The sequence below is a fragment of the Miniopterus natalensis genome, chromosome 9, assembly GCF_054644295.1.
Source record: "Miniopterus natalensis isolate mMinNat1 chromosome 9, mMinNat1.hap1, whole genome shotgun sequence".
NCBI lineage: Eukaryota > Metazoa > Chordata > Mammalia > Chiroptera > Miniopteridae > Miniopterus > Miniopterus natalensis.
In genome coordinates, this window is record NC_142089.1 from 10,899,494 (window position 1) to 10,913,507 (window position 14,014).

Genomic DNA, 14,014 nt, shown 5'->3' on the forward strand with positions numbered 1-14,014 from the left:
TGGGGTGGGGTCCGTTTGCCCAGCCCCTTGCTTTGGTCAGAACTTCAGACTCTTTTCTCCTGGGAGGAGGGACCACCAGATGCCATGCATTTACTGACCACCTATTGTGTACCAATCATTCTACCTGTGATCATGACAGCAAGCCTTCGGGGGATGCATCACTGGGCTCATATTTGGGATGGGAAAACTGAGGCTCAGGGACACGATGTAATGTAATCAAGGCAATGCCATTATTAAGCTGGAATTCGAACCCAGATCCGTCTGATAGCAAAGCTGGGTTTTCTTTCTACCTCTCTCTTTACCTGAGTTCATCATTTAGAAGGCTATACGAAGCAATTCCCACTGCCCTTTCGCTTTTATCGTCATCACTCAAATTTGTAGAAGTATAATATACATAGGAAAATGCACGAATTGAAATAGCTGGATGAGTTTCCACAACGTGAACACACCAGTGTAACCAACGGCCAGTCAGAGAAAGAGACTAGCAGCCCTCTCACAAGCCCGTCCGGGCCCCACCCCTCAGGGGAACCTTGCCCTGACTTGTAAAAGCGCAATTCAGTTTGGCTGTGTTGGAAGGTCATAGACACAGAACCTCTCTCTCACAGTCTGTGCTCTTTGGTGGCGGCTTTTTGGGTTCAGCATTGTGCTTGCGAGATTTTCCAGTGTTGCTGTGCGTAGCTGTAGCTTCTGGACGTGTATCCTGGAGTGGATCTGCCACCATGCATCTGTTCTGCAGAAGACAGACACTTGGGGGTCTCCAGTAGTTTAATTCAATGACTTTGGCTCTGCCTTGGTACAGCTGCAGAAAGGTGGGTCATTCTCCCCCAGAGGGACCTCAGCTCCCTCCCTCCCTCCTGTTTCCCTGCCAGGGGCCTACCAGAGATGCAGCTGGAAGCCCCTGGGGAAGCCCAGCTCCTTTCACTTCCTCTTATCCTACAAATCTTCAGTCATTCCAAGCTTCGTCTCTAATACCCTCTGGCGGCTTCATCATGGACAGAGTCCAGGCAGGAGGACCGTCCTGGTAAACAGAGCTTCACAGGGAGGGATGGGTCGAGGGGAGGACCTGGCCACTGGCTGAGAGGACATGCCCTCACCCATGGGGTATCTCTTAGGGGATGGGGCCCTCCTTCTTTTCAGCAGTGAGGTTGGGGACAGCAGACTTCCAGGCTCTGCCAGCTCTTCTCACGCCCACCTCCATCTATATCGGGAGGGCAAGAAAATTATAGCCGAGTGCCTGGGTACCATGACTCATCCGTGAAATGGGGATTAGGGCAGTAACCACTTACATTTACTATGTGGAACCACTTAGAACAGTGCCTGGTAAGGGTGGCTCTGGGCAGACCTGCGTTCTAACCCAAACTCTGCCCCGTACCTGCTGCGTGACCCTGGGTGCGTTTCTAACCTCTCTGAGTCCCAGTTTCCTCACCTGTAAATGGACACAGCGGTATCTCCCTTATGGTGTGGATGTGAGAACTACATAACAGCCCAGTGCCTGACACGTGGCAGAGGCTCAGCTAATGGCAGCTCCATCGAATGAGCCCTCCAGCATCGAAGCCCCCCTGCTCCTCTGCACCCACCACCTGGAGATCTTGGTGCATTAGCAAGGGTTCTTCCTGCTGTTCCCAGGGATGTAAAAACCCACAGGCTTGCTGACAAGTCTCAACAAACCACCAGGCCCAGTGAGTCCTCATATGCTGCTGATAGAGGCAGAAGCAGGGGTTCTAAATTCCACAGACTTCAGAGAAACAAAGAGCCTTAAAAACATTTCTCACAACTGACCCAGCAATTTCACTTCTGGAAATCTATCTGAAAGAAACCACCCTTTATAAGTAGACAAGATTTTATCATCGTAGTGTCATCTATAATAAGGAGCAGCGGCGATCTTAAAAGCCATAATGAGAGAAAAAAACAACATAATCAATAGAAACAGACCCAGAAGTGACCCAAATGACAGAATTAGTAGATACAGACATTATGACAGTTATTATAACTATATTCTCTATGTGTACGAATATAGAGGAGAGCTTGGGCATATTAAGTAGATATAAAAAGACCCAGATCAAATTTCTAGAGGGAGAAAAAAAATACACTGTCGGGGCTGAAAGATACAGCGGATAGGATTAACAGCAGAGTAGACGATGCAGGGAAAAGATTGTTCTATTATAAGCAGCGGTGGCGTGGGTGATGATTATAATGATGGGAGTAACCGCAGCTGACATTTATTAATCTCCAGCTAGGGACCAAGTCCTGCTCACATATCATCTTGTTTAATCCCCACAGGAAGGCTACGAAGTAGGTCCTATCATCCCCCCTCTTATACACTTGAGAAACAAAAAGACACGCTGCTGAGCGCCCGGCTGCAGGCGAAGCCTCTGGAATCCAGGCAGTCTGGTCCCCCCCACCCTCTTCACCTCCACAGAACGCTACGCAACCCACGTGCGGTCGCCGTGTGGCATTTTCCCCATGGGCGAGGCTCGGCGGCGTGCTGCGTGCATGGGATCCCTAAACGCCACAACAATCAGAGGAGGGAGGGGCCGTGGTCCCCATACTGTCCCCACCCTGCAAATGTGGAAACCAAGGCTCATGGAGGTGACGTGATTTGCCCAGGGTCCCACAGACGGTAAGAGTAGGAGCCAGAGTTTGAAGCAGGTCCCTCTGATTCCCAAACCCAGCCTTCCAGATGGGCCCCGGGGCCCTTGGAGGTATCTGCGACAACTGTTCTTGAGGCCCCTTTACAGCATCGATACCACGGCTTCTCTCTCACTAGGGAAGAGCTTTCTGGAATCAACAAAACCTTCTGGTCCTGCCTGTCTTGGCTTCTGCCCAAATGATACCCGATCAGGGGAAGCTGGGGCTCTGGGGGGCAGCCCCACGCCCCATGAAGAGCCCAGACCCAGAAGACTGCTTGTAGGGTAAGGCCCTACCCTGGTAAGAATGGAAAGGAAGGACTGTTGAGCACACATGGGGAGGCCCGTCCAAGAACATGCCAGAGACACTTTACCTGCTGTTGAACTGTTTTGTGTGCAGGTTCTTTTCTCACATACGAGGGGATCAGTTGGTGATGGAGTCAAGGAACAAAGGAAAAATTAAATGGAGAAGAGAGGGGAAGAGAGTTGACAGATAGAACAACTCCCAGCAGTGACTCTGGCTGGCGCACTTTTTGGGGTGAACTGCTTAGCTGGCAGCCAGAAGTTCAGCTTGGGCTCTACGTCCCTGAGCCACCATCGAATGGGCATAGAAGAAAACCAGTTTCTGCCACCTCTGGGCTGTCCATTAAACCCGGAACGGTTCTCGCGGCCCTTGCGGCAGACTTGCTCTCCGCGATGCCTTCGTGTGTGCTGCCATCGGCAGCTTCACCCTAGTTACACTGGACCCACACCGTGTGTTCATTGCGACTCTCATATGTGACCTGGGGCGGGCCTTCTGCAAGTTGTCCACACACGTCAGTCGCCCGCCTTCAAACTGTGCGCGTGCTTTGACTCAGCAAGTCCGCGTTAGGAAGAGATCCCACAGCGGCAGCTCTGGACGTGAACTGAGATTTAGCCCAAGGCTTTCTTTCACTATACCTCTGTAGAGTCTAGAGTAGTAAACACTAAGCCGTGTGTCCATCAACAGGGGATTCATGAAATGCATGGCATAGCCCTACAGTGGGACGCGAGGCTGCCTTTCAAAATGTTACTGCAGAAGGAGACTTAACAACACAGAAATATGTTCAGGTTTTAGAAGTAAGTGAAAAGAGAGGCTACAGCCACCTATAACATTTTCCTGATTTGGTCAGGAAAAAGTGTGGCGATAGAGAGAGAGCGACAGAACCAGAAGGACATACACCGAACTGGCAATGGTGCCTAATGGATTCACAGGGGATCTGAAAAGCCTTCTTATTGTTTATGTTTTCCAAATCTTCTACACTGAACATGTGTTCCTTTTGCAATCAGAAAGTTTAAAAAATAGATGTTAAAAATAAATTTAAAAAAATTTTTTTAATTCCCCAGTGCCAGAAAAGAGGAAACAGAAGAAGCCTGGGTGTCTCCACGAGAGCTACGGCTGGGAAGGTCGGGGTCAGGGTCAGGCTCAGCTGGGGTTGGGGGTGGGGGGCTCTTACATAAGGGGCTGCCTGCATGAAGGGACTTCCAGCAGCTGCTTCCACTGCTCGGGACCGGGGTCATGGAACTTCCCCTGCTGTGTGCACTGGTGGTGTTTGCTGGTGAGTGGGGACAGGAACCAGGGCTGGGAAGGGAAGGAGGGATTCAGGTGGGACTTACATCTTTTTCCTAGACTGAGCAGCTGCTCTGATCCCCACTGCCCTGGCCCCTCAAGCCCCCAACCCTCTTCTCTTTGCAAAGAGCCGTCAGCTGCTTCCAGTCCCCTAGGACAACTGTGTTTGGCCAGAGAGATGTGGCTGGCCAAGGTATGTGGCATGCTCTGGACTGTTGTGAAGGTCAGAAATGAAAGGTTCAGAATCCAGGGGCCTGCTGAGCTGACACCTATGGTACTTTGGACAAAAATTATAGAATTTTTTGTATAAAAAATACCTCACCTTGTTCCCCTCTATCCTTTTGAGCAAACAGTAACATTCATTTACAAAGACAAAGCTCCATATTTTTAGAACCCATTCATATTCATCATCTCCCTTGAACCTGGGAGAGGGTTCTGTTGACTCTTAGGGGGAGGTGGGGCAATTTCTATTTGATCTTTAGCAGATCAAATGTAAAAATGTGGCTGCTCAGCAAATTGGCATTTTTGTTTCTTGACCATCTCAAAATACATGATTTTAGAAGGATGCACTTTTAAATGTGGTTGTATGTTATCTTGGGACCCCCAAATTCTCCAGAGAAACACATCTCTAGTGAAAACCTTAGGAGAGTTGCAATCAAGCTATAGAAATTCATCTCTAAGCTGTAAAGAGGCAATACAGCATAGACAAAAATGCACAGATCAACCTGATTCGAACTCTGGCCTTACCATCTCCCGGCAGCAGGGCCTTGGCCCCAAGCCACCCTACCTCCCTCTAGCCTCATCTATAAAATGGGCACAATAGCACCCTCTTCATAGGGTTGTTAGAGGGACTCTAATGAGAAAATATACAAAATATTTGACAATTGTCAGTAATATTAAGGAAGCATTAGCTTAACACACAGCACGTGCACGAGGTGGTAGCAATACTGCCTCCCACCACTGTTGGGGGGACCCTTGGGAAAAAGGGCTCCATCGTTTTTGGTGGCAGGTAAGGATGGAGAAAGCTGCTAGGACAGGAATTGCTGATAAGCTCAGCCATTTCACCAAAGCCCCCTAGCCACGGGTTAAACTCAATTTCTCAGGGCTGGGCTCGCCTACTATAAAACTGTAAGAAATGAAACCACCCAAAGGCATTCTGAACGGCAGCTGAAGTGATGGCTTGCCTGTCGAGGGGGAGCTGCGTGGTCTGGGGGTGAGCTGGTGGGTGCATGTATTTCTAAGCTCAAATGGAAAAGGCTAGATTTAGGGCAGAAAGAGGGACAGAGGTATACCAAAAAGGCAAGATTCTGAATCCAGTCCCTGGTTGGCCGACATGGTGGATGGACGGTCACCCTCTTTGTGATGTTGACTTTGGGTTCCTTGTCCCTGAATCCGGGACTCCGGAGGGCCTGAGGTCATCGTCAGCTCTGTCCAAGCTTCCAAGGTTTCTCTTGAACATCGCACCTAGAGCCACCACATCAAACAGGACTGGCAACGTGGGTTCTCCCACATGGAGGGGACACGCCAGGGACACAGCAGAACTGCTAGTACCAGGCACCACCTGGCACTTTTAGCTGCAGCCCAAGGCCACGTGCTTGTGGTCTCCCCCTTGGTCCACTGCACGAGTCCCACCCCAACCTCCCCAGTGCGGGGCTCACACCCGGGTAACTGTTTAATTTGTTTGCGTGAGGAGCTTTCATCATAACATCATTTACCGGGGTCGGGGCCGCCTCAAGTCTCCCCGAGACTCGGCTCCATCCGTGTTCTGGAGCCATCTGTAGAGGCTGCACACACACATCTCAGTCCCCTTCTTGTTTTGTGTCTTTGGCCCAAACTCTCCCTTGAATTCATTGACTTAATACGTTTCGTTTCTCCTAACTCATCATAATGCATTCCTCTCTCCCAGGAAAACAAATTCCCCTACGACCAATTCTAACCAGAAGCTATTATGACCGAAATGAAAACTCTCCATGAAAATCAATGATTTCTAAATCACACGACCTCCCAGAAGAGCCAGGCATGCTCTTGATTATGCGAGTTTCTCTCCCAAATGCAGGGTTGGGGGGGGTAGGAGGGATGGGGGGTAGGGGGGATGGGGGTGGTAGTGGGCAGTGCAGGAAGCAGGGTGAGCCTTCCTATTATGGGGCTTCAGTGCCCAGGGATGGAGAGTAGAACCAGGCTGCCTTGGGTCTCTCTCAATCCAGGCTCTTCCACTTACCAGCTGCCATGACCTAGAGCAAGTTACTGAGCCTCAGTCTGCTCCTCTCTAAAATGGGGACTAAAAATAGCATCCATTGTACTAATGTTGGCTTCTTAGTTTTCATAAATACACCACAAATGAGTAAGATGATTTAACATTAGAGGAAAGTGGGTGAGGGGTCTATGGGAACTTCCTGTGTAATCTTTGTAACTTTTCTATACATTCAGATAAACCAAAAGAACAAGCTGATTTATAAAAAAAAAAAATAGTGTTTATCTGATGGGATGGAAGGAGTCAATAAATTACTCCATGAAAGGACCCATAGTGAGCACTCGCAATCATTATATTTATTTTTATTTTTTATTTTTTTTAACCCTCATCAGAGGACATTTTCCGCATAACTGTTCAGAGAAAGTGGAAGGGATAGAGAGAGAGAGAGAAACATCGATGTGAGAGAAAAAACATCCATTGGTTGCCTCCCGCACGCCCCGACCGGGGCCAGGGATCGAGCCTGCAACTAAGGTGCGTGCCCTGGGCCGGAATCGAACCCGGGACCCTTCAGTCGGTGGGCCAACGCTCTAACCACTGAGCCAAACCAGCCAGGGCTATCATATTTTTAATAGCCATAGTGGTGGTTGTCATTTTGTTATCTGAGGTCATTGGTTTGGTCCAGATAGAGCAGAGGTGGCAGCCTGGGGCCCGCTGACCTCCTCTGGGACTCACGTCCTCTCCTTGTTGCTGGGCCCCTTGGCAGGTGCGACTCCAACCCAGGGCGGGATTCTGAACCTGAACAAGATGGTCAGCCAAGTGACCAGGAAGACAGCCATCACCACCTATTGGCCCTACGGCTGTCACTGTGGACTTGGTGGCAAAGGCATACCCTTAGATGACTCGGACTGGTAACCCTCCCCGGCGGGCCCACGGGTGGCAATCCTGTTCCCAGGGCTCTCCCCTGTCCCTTCCCTCTATTTATTCATTCTGTGAATTTGTTTTGTACTATGTGCTAGGAACTCTGTTGAGCTCTGATACAGCCCCAACCCTCTTGGTGCTTGGCTTCTAGAAGGTTCCCCAACGTCTCTGAAGACCCCCCTTGCTCTCCCAACCCCTCATCTAATTAGAGTACCCCCACACACACTCCTGCTGCCATTGCTCGGTGTTTTTAGGAAGTCCCACCTCTTTTTGCCATTTTCTCATTTGACCTTCCCCACAACCCTGGGACTCCACCAGAGGAGAGATGAGAGCTAGTGCCAGGCCCAGGTCCCTTCCCTGACCCACCGCTCACAGGCTGTGTGACCTTGGGCAAGTGGCTTGGCCTCCCTGAGTCTCAGTTTCCTCATCTGTGAAATGGGATAATCCTAGTACCCCTGTCGTAGGGTGGCAGCGAAGATTAAGAGAGAATTCATAGAAAAGGCAGGTGCCTGGTACTAGGAAGCACTCAGTCGGCGTCAGCTCGCGTGACCACGAAGACTAGACCCCCGGAGGCCTTGACCCTTCCGGGGAGGGCTCAGGTTCTCCTCGGGGCAGGGGCAGCCTGGACCCATGTCCCTGCCCCACCTCCTGTCCCCTCCCCCCAGGTGCTGCCACGCTCATGACTGCTGCTACGCCCACCTGAAGTTTCACCGTTGTCGTTACCACACGGACAATTACAAGTACAGCTTTTCCGAGGGGGACATCCAGTGCTGTGAGTGCCTGGGACGGGAGTGGAGACTGAGGAGGGGACTCGGGGCACCCACTGCCCTCATACGCCTGCAGTGACGCCCCGAGCCACTCGGCTCTCTGTTTCGCTCACGTGCCCAGTGGCAGTAGCAAGGCCGTGGAGGAGGGGACAGGGATGGGGGTGGAGTAGGGAGGGGTCCAATGGGACTCTGATCCCTTTGGGATCCGGAGGGCTGGTGGACCTCAGCTTAGATCTCAGACCCACCGCTGACCAGCTGTGTAACCTTGAACACGTTGCTCAACCTCTCTGAACCTCAGGATCTTCATCTATGGCCTGAGGATAACCGCATTCTACCCCACATAGTCAGTCCAAGCTCTAGAAGGAGGGCAGGCAGAACGAGCTCCACAGACGCTGCTGCCCGGGGCCTGCCAATAGTTTACTTGGGCGACTGATATTATTGTCCCTGTTTCCATCGTTACTGATCCTCACAGCAGCCCAGCCAGGGGGCAGCCCCGCCCTGCGGATCTCCATTTAATAGCCAAGGAAACTGAGTGAAGTGTTTGCCTGGGGTCGCACAGCTGCAAATAGCAGAGCCTGGGTTGGATCACAGGTCACCTGGCCCCTGGGCCCGTGTTTGAAGCCAGGTGGCAGCTTCCCGGGCTGGGAATCAAATTGGAGCTTCACAGCAGTCCCTGTTCATTGAGGGCTTAACAACAACAACAACACTAACAGTAACAGCCAACGTTCAGTGAGCATTTACTAGGCCCCCAGTGCTTTGCCTTCTTCCTTTAATTCTCACAGCAGCCCCCCCCCCCCCCCCAGGCAGCACTATGACCACCCTCATTTTACAGACAATGAAACTGAAGTGCTGTGGTCCCTCCTGCCTCAGAGGCTTTGTACATGCTGTTCCATCTGCCTGGAACACTCCGCCTCCTCCACCCTGGCTTTCCATAGGGAGAGCAGATCCTTCCAATCTCAGCGCCAGTGGCTCTGGCCCGATTGTTTCACTGCCCTGCAGCCCCTTACCTCCAGGGAGCACAGCTTGATATTCATTTCTGTGGTTCTCAACTAGCTGCTGCCCCCATGGAAGCAGAACCTCACAGGTCTGCTGTGTTCAGTCCTATCCCCCAGGGCCTGCCACACAATAGGTGTTCAGTTGTTCATTGACTGGATGAATAAATCAGTAAAGGTACGTGCCCAAGGTCACACAGCTGGAGTCACAGTAGCTGGGAAGGACACCCTAAAGCTGAGGGAGGATGGCGCTGCCTCCAGGGGTTCCCTCCAGGCACCCTATACATAGCCCTGGCTCTGTCTCAGGAAGGGATGGACACTGAGCTCCCCTCTCCTCCACCCCGCAGCTGACAAAGGGAGCTGGTGTGAGCAGCAGCTGTGTGCCTGTGACAAGGAGGTGGCCTTCTGTCTGAAGCGTAACATGGGCACCTACAAGAAGAAGCTGCGTTTCGCCCGTTTCTCCAGGTCCCGTTGCAGGGGCCAAACTCCCATGTGCTAGAAGAAGCCTGTCCGACTGTCCCACAGCCCCTACCTGGGTCCTTGGAAGCCCCACAGGATTGCTGACACCCTTGGCCCAGAAGTAGCTAACCCCTTGAACCAGCCTGGCTCCTTTAACACACTCCCAGGAAGAGGGAGGGTCTCGGCCTCTCCCCTTCCACCCGCTTTGCCTCTTGGACCTTCTAAATCTTCCCAACCTAGGCAGAAGCTGTCTCCTTTGAGGGTGGATTGAGATCTTAGGAAAAGCCAAGGCCAGGGAGCCCCAGGGGAAGGTGTTTGGGCCAAAGTAGCAGGTATTGGGGCCTGGGGCCTGGGGGCTGAGGTGTGGCAGGTTCTCCCTGCCACTGACACTGCCACACCAGGCCTCTCAGCCCCAGTCTCACTCCTCCAATACACTGTCCAAGCTGCAGCCCGAGTGGCCTCTCTAAAAGGCAACGTAGATCTGGTCCAGTCCCCCCATTCCCGCTAAGCCAGATGTTGGCTGGGAAGTGTCTGCTGGGACCTGCCTTGCCTAGCCCCCCACCCCCACCCCACTCGCCTCTAACCGATAAGTATGGAATATAGTACCATGGAGCATAAAATTGCCCACCCCCATCTGTGCAGGACCACCTGGGTGGTACCCTGCATGTCCCAGAGCTCCTCCTGGGATCAGGCTGAGGGCAGACATCTGGAACCACCTCTTTGCTTGCTTTGTCCCCTGGCCGATCCTGTTTTCCTTGTTCCCTTACAGGTTTCTCCAGGGAGCACTGCCTCAATAAATTCTTCACTTGCACAAGAAATCTTGTCTCAGTCTTGGCTTCTAGGGAAACTGAGTTTGGGTGGCTGGATGGGTGGCTGGATGGATAGATGGACAGATCATGGATGAATGGATAGCTTTTTCACATAAGGATTCACAATTTGTCATTCATATGTAAGTAGCCATGTCTCCAGCAACAGGGCTGGGGCACCGAGAGCCACCCACAACCTCCAGCCGGTGGCACACATATGTGACACAGCTGACGGAGGAGTTTTCCTCCCATGTGAAGCTCAGTGCCTTGTGAGGAGCAGTATAATAGGAATTAAGAACCATGGGCACTGAGTTCAGATGAAGCATAAATGAAATTAAGAAGAAAATAAGATGAGGTTAGTGCATTAAACAAGATGAATGCCTAAGCTCTTAGCACAGTGCCTGGCACATGGCAATCCCCCTTTAAATGTTAATTGTATTATTATTGTTGTTGTTGTTGTTCTGTAGTAACCAAATCTGAAGTCATCCCCAAGCTAAATCAGGACAAAATTGTTCAACAGTGCTCCCCTCTTTCCACCCAATCCCTCGCTCCCATCTATAGGACTGTACAAGCTGTGCCAATGAGATCCTGATGCATGACGTCCAGTTTAGTCAAGGTCAAGAGCTGGCGATTCTCCTTGTCCATCAGAGCTCCCATGTTCCAGACTCTGTGGCCTTGACAATATCAATGTTGGCAGGTATGGGCATTTATCTCCACTTTAAAATTGAACAATCTGATGCTCAGAATGGGGACAGGAACCTCCTGAGGTCCCACAACCAGCAAAGGCAGAGCCAGGATCCCACCCAGATTCTTCCCACTCTGCCCCCTTGCACCCCACCTCATTTGTACTAATCAGGAAGCTTCCAGCTGAAAACTGCCACTCAACAGGCTTCAACAATGAGGGCATTTATGACCTCACATGACAATAAGTCCAGGGGGAAGGTGACTCTTTAGTGGCTTGATGATGTCATCAGCACCTGGTTTCTCTCCTGCTCCTGGCCAGTCACCCTCGCTGTGTTGGCTTTGACCTCTGGATGGCTCCTCCTGGCTCGAAGATGGCAGCCATGACCCAGACCTCAAGCCAGGACATGCCAACATCCAGCAGAGAAAATGCTGTCTCTTCTGTCTCTTTTTAAAAATTAGCCCTACCACCACCACCCAGCAGACCTCCCATTCAGGACTGGCTACCCTAAACCATGTGGCCCCAGTGATTACCTGGTCAGTTTAGATTCCTCAGGACTTATTTATCTCTCAGATGGGACAGGGCCAATGTCTCTTAAGGATAAGTATCTGCTAAACTGAGGGCTGTTGGGGCTATTGATAGGACTGATGTCGGGTGGGCAAGCCCAGGGCTGGGTCAGCAGCAGGGCTGTGTCTGCAATATTCCCCTCTGTGAGCTAAGCACCTAGTGCAGGGCCTAGTGATCACATAGTAGGTATCAATAGGTATTTGTTGAGTGAATGAATGAATGAATGAATGAATGAATGAATGAATGAATCCCAGGTTGCTAAAGACATGGGACTTTGGACCAAGAGGAGAGATGGGCAGATGAGACCGCTTCAGGGTCTCAGGGCAGCCAGAACTGAGCCCCAGAAGTAAGGCAAGGCCTTCCCACCCTCTGAGTTCTCAATCTGGACCAATTTCCAATCACTGGAATTGGATAAGAGACTCAAAGGAAGGAGAGACTCACAGGCACCTTCTGTATCTGCCCCCATCTCTCACGTACCCCTGGTTGTAGGAGGCAGAGAGAAAGACGCAGTCCCTGAGCTTTCTGTTCCCTTGAGGTCAGGTTCTGCAAAGGGACACTAGCAGGAGGAGTAGAAGGGGCATTGAACAAGACATTAAACACCTGGGGTGCCCATGTACCCACTCCTCTGCCCTCCCTTGGGACACTGCCACCTGCATTTTCCAGCTGCAGAAACTGAAACTTGAGGATGAGTCACTTGCTGATAAGTGGCAGGGCTGGGATTCGAACACATGTCTCTCTGGCTCCAGGGCCATGTCTCAACCTACCTCCCACACTCTTTACTGGGACAGTTGGTGACTCAGCCCTGGGTGCCCCTTAGGGGGACAATAACCACACCCAGGGACCAGTGCAGAGGAGGTGAGGTTGGGTGTGGCAAGACAGGACACCTGGGTAAAGGCATAGTGAGTAGTAATCTTACCAGCAATAAGTGCTTAAATAGAACCCTCACATTTGGAGCACCTTCCCCTGCACAGATCCCCTTCCCACCACTGGCTGACCCAATCCACAGGTCACCTGGGTCCAGGGTCCCATCTCTGGAATGTGGGGGCCCAGCCCAGGCTGATCACCTCTCCATGTCTCTGCCTGTTTTTCCAGCTGGATCTCACTCCCAATACCCGGGTTCCCTTCACCCACACTCCCCTCGCTATGATGTGCTGGTGGGGCTGGGGCTCCTGTCCCTTCCTCCACATCCCAGGGTCCCTGGAGGGGAAATGGGGGCATGTACAATTGGGGTCCCTGCATCCTTGCTCACTACTGAGGTCAGCTGTGAGCCAGCCTGACCCCTGAGCCCGAGGCAGCCTGGACAACCCAGAGTCAGGGTCTGACTGGCTCTCTCTAGCTTAGGATCCTCCAGGTATATTTGTTTGCTTAGTTTTTTTGCTTAAAATAAAGAAGAGATTTTAAAACAGTTTGTGATAATTTGAAGCTGACAAGGCCGGCCGTGGGATTCCTCCAAGTTCTCTCCCTGCCTTAGTTAGGTTCCTGGCCTAGCCTTGCCCACCTTGGGGGCTCTCCAGGAAGGTACTTTCCAGGGCTCTTTGCAAGACTGGCCTGTCATCCAGAGTTCAACTGACAGTCACTCCCTCAGGAAATGTTCCTGCACTCCCAACCCGAAGCACCCCCACCACCACCACTCTTACTTACCCCAGCCTCTCTGCCTTAATCCTAATTCTCTGCTTTATACTCTCTGATGGTTTTCTTTGTCACTCACTCATTCAGCCATTTGTTTATCTCACTCCAGTGCTCGGCTAGAATGTAAACACTCCGAATGCAGAGACCACAACATCCCCAGCATCCAGGACAAAGCTGGAGGCATGTAAAATATCTTTTGAATGAATGAGGAATGAATGAATGAATGAATGAATGAATGAATGAATGAATGAATGAAAACTGATAGGAAAGCTCATCCTGTTTCTCTCAACTGGGCTACTTCCCAGCTATGTGACCTTGGGCTACTTCTCTGATTCTCAATTTGTGATCAGTAAATGGGGAGATCATAGCCACCTCTTGGGGCTGTTTCTGAGTCCAGTGAACAGGAATTTTTGACCAAACCTTCACCTCTTTCTTGGTGAGGGCTTCTGGTTGGTGAGAGGTTTGGGACAGAGTGGAAGGGGTGGGGATACAGATTGGAAAGGGGACAGGTTTTATCACCTCCCAGTCTCCTCCCTCACGACTCTCACAAATCAGCACCCCCTCCCCCTAAGAACACTGACCTACTCCCGGGAGGCCTTGGAAGTGGGGTCGGAGGTCATTCTCCAAGTGGGCTGCCTCCTCTGGAGCCCCCTCCAGGAGCCAGGTTGGGCTCGGGCGAGCCAAAGCCAAGGCTGTCCCCTACCCTCAAGGACCCAGCCCTGAGCTGAGTCTGCACTGGGCTTGGCTCTGCCAACAGGCTGCGGGGAGTGCCTCCTCCCTGGCCGACA

The 14,014-nt window shown here is 51.6% G+C and overlaps 1 protein-coding gene across 1 annotated transcript; it reads left to right on the top strand.

Annotated features, from left to right (window-relative positions):
- The first annotated feature begins 4,128 nt into the window (after positions 1 to 4,128).
- On the top strand, positions 4,129 to 9,582 carry PLA2G2D (phospholipase A2 group IID). The gene is made up of 4 exons (XM_016214728.2): positions 4,129 to 4,204; positions 7,170 to 7,314; positions 7,990 to 8,096; positions 9,431 to 9,582. The coding sequence occupies exons 1-4, from the start codon at positions 4,165 to 4,167 to the stop codon at positions 9,580 to 9,582; spliced, it is 444 nt and encodes a 147-aa protein (XP_016070214.2). The 5' UTR covers positions 4,129 to 4,164.
- Positions 9,583 to 14,014: the final 4,432 nt, after the last annotated feature.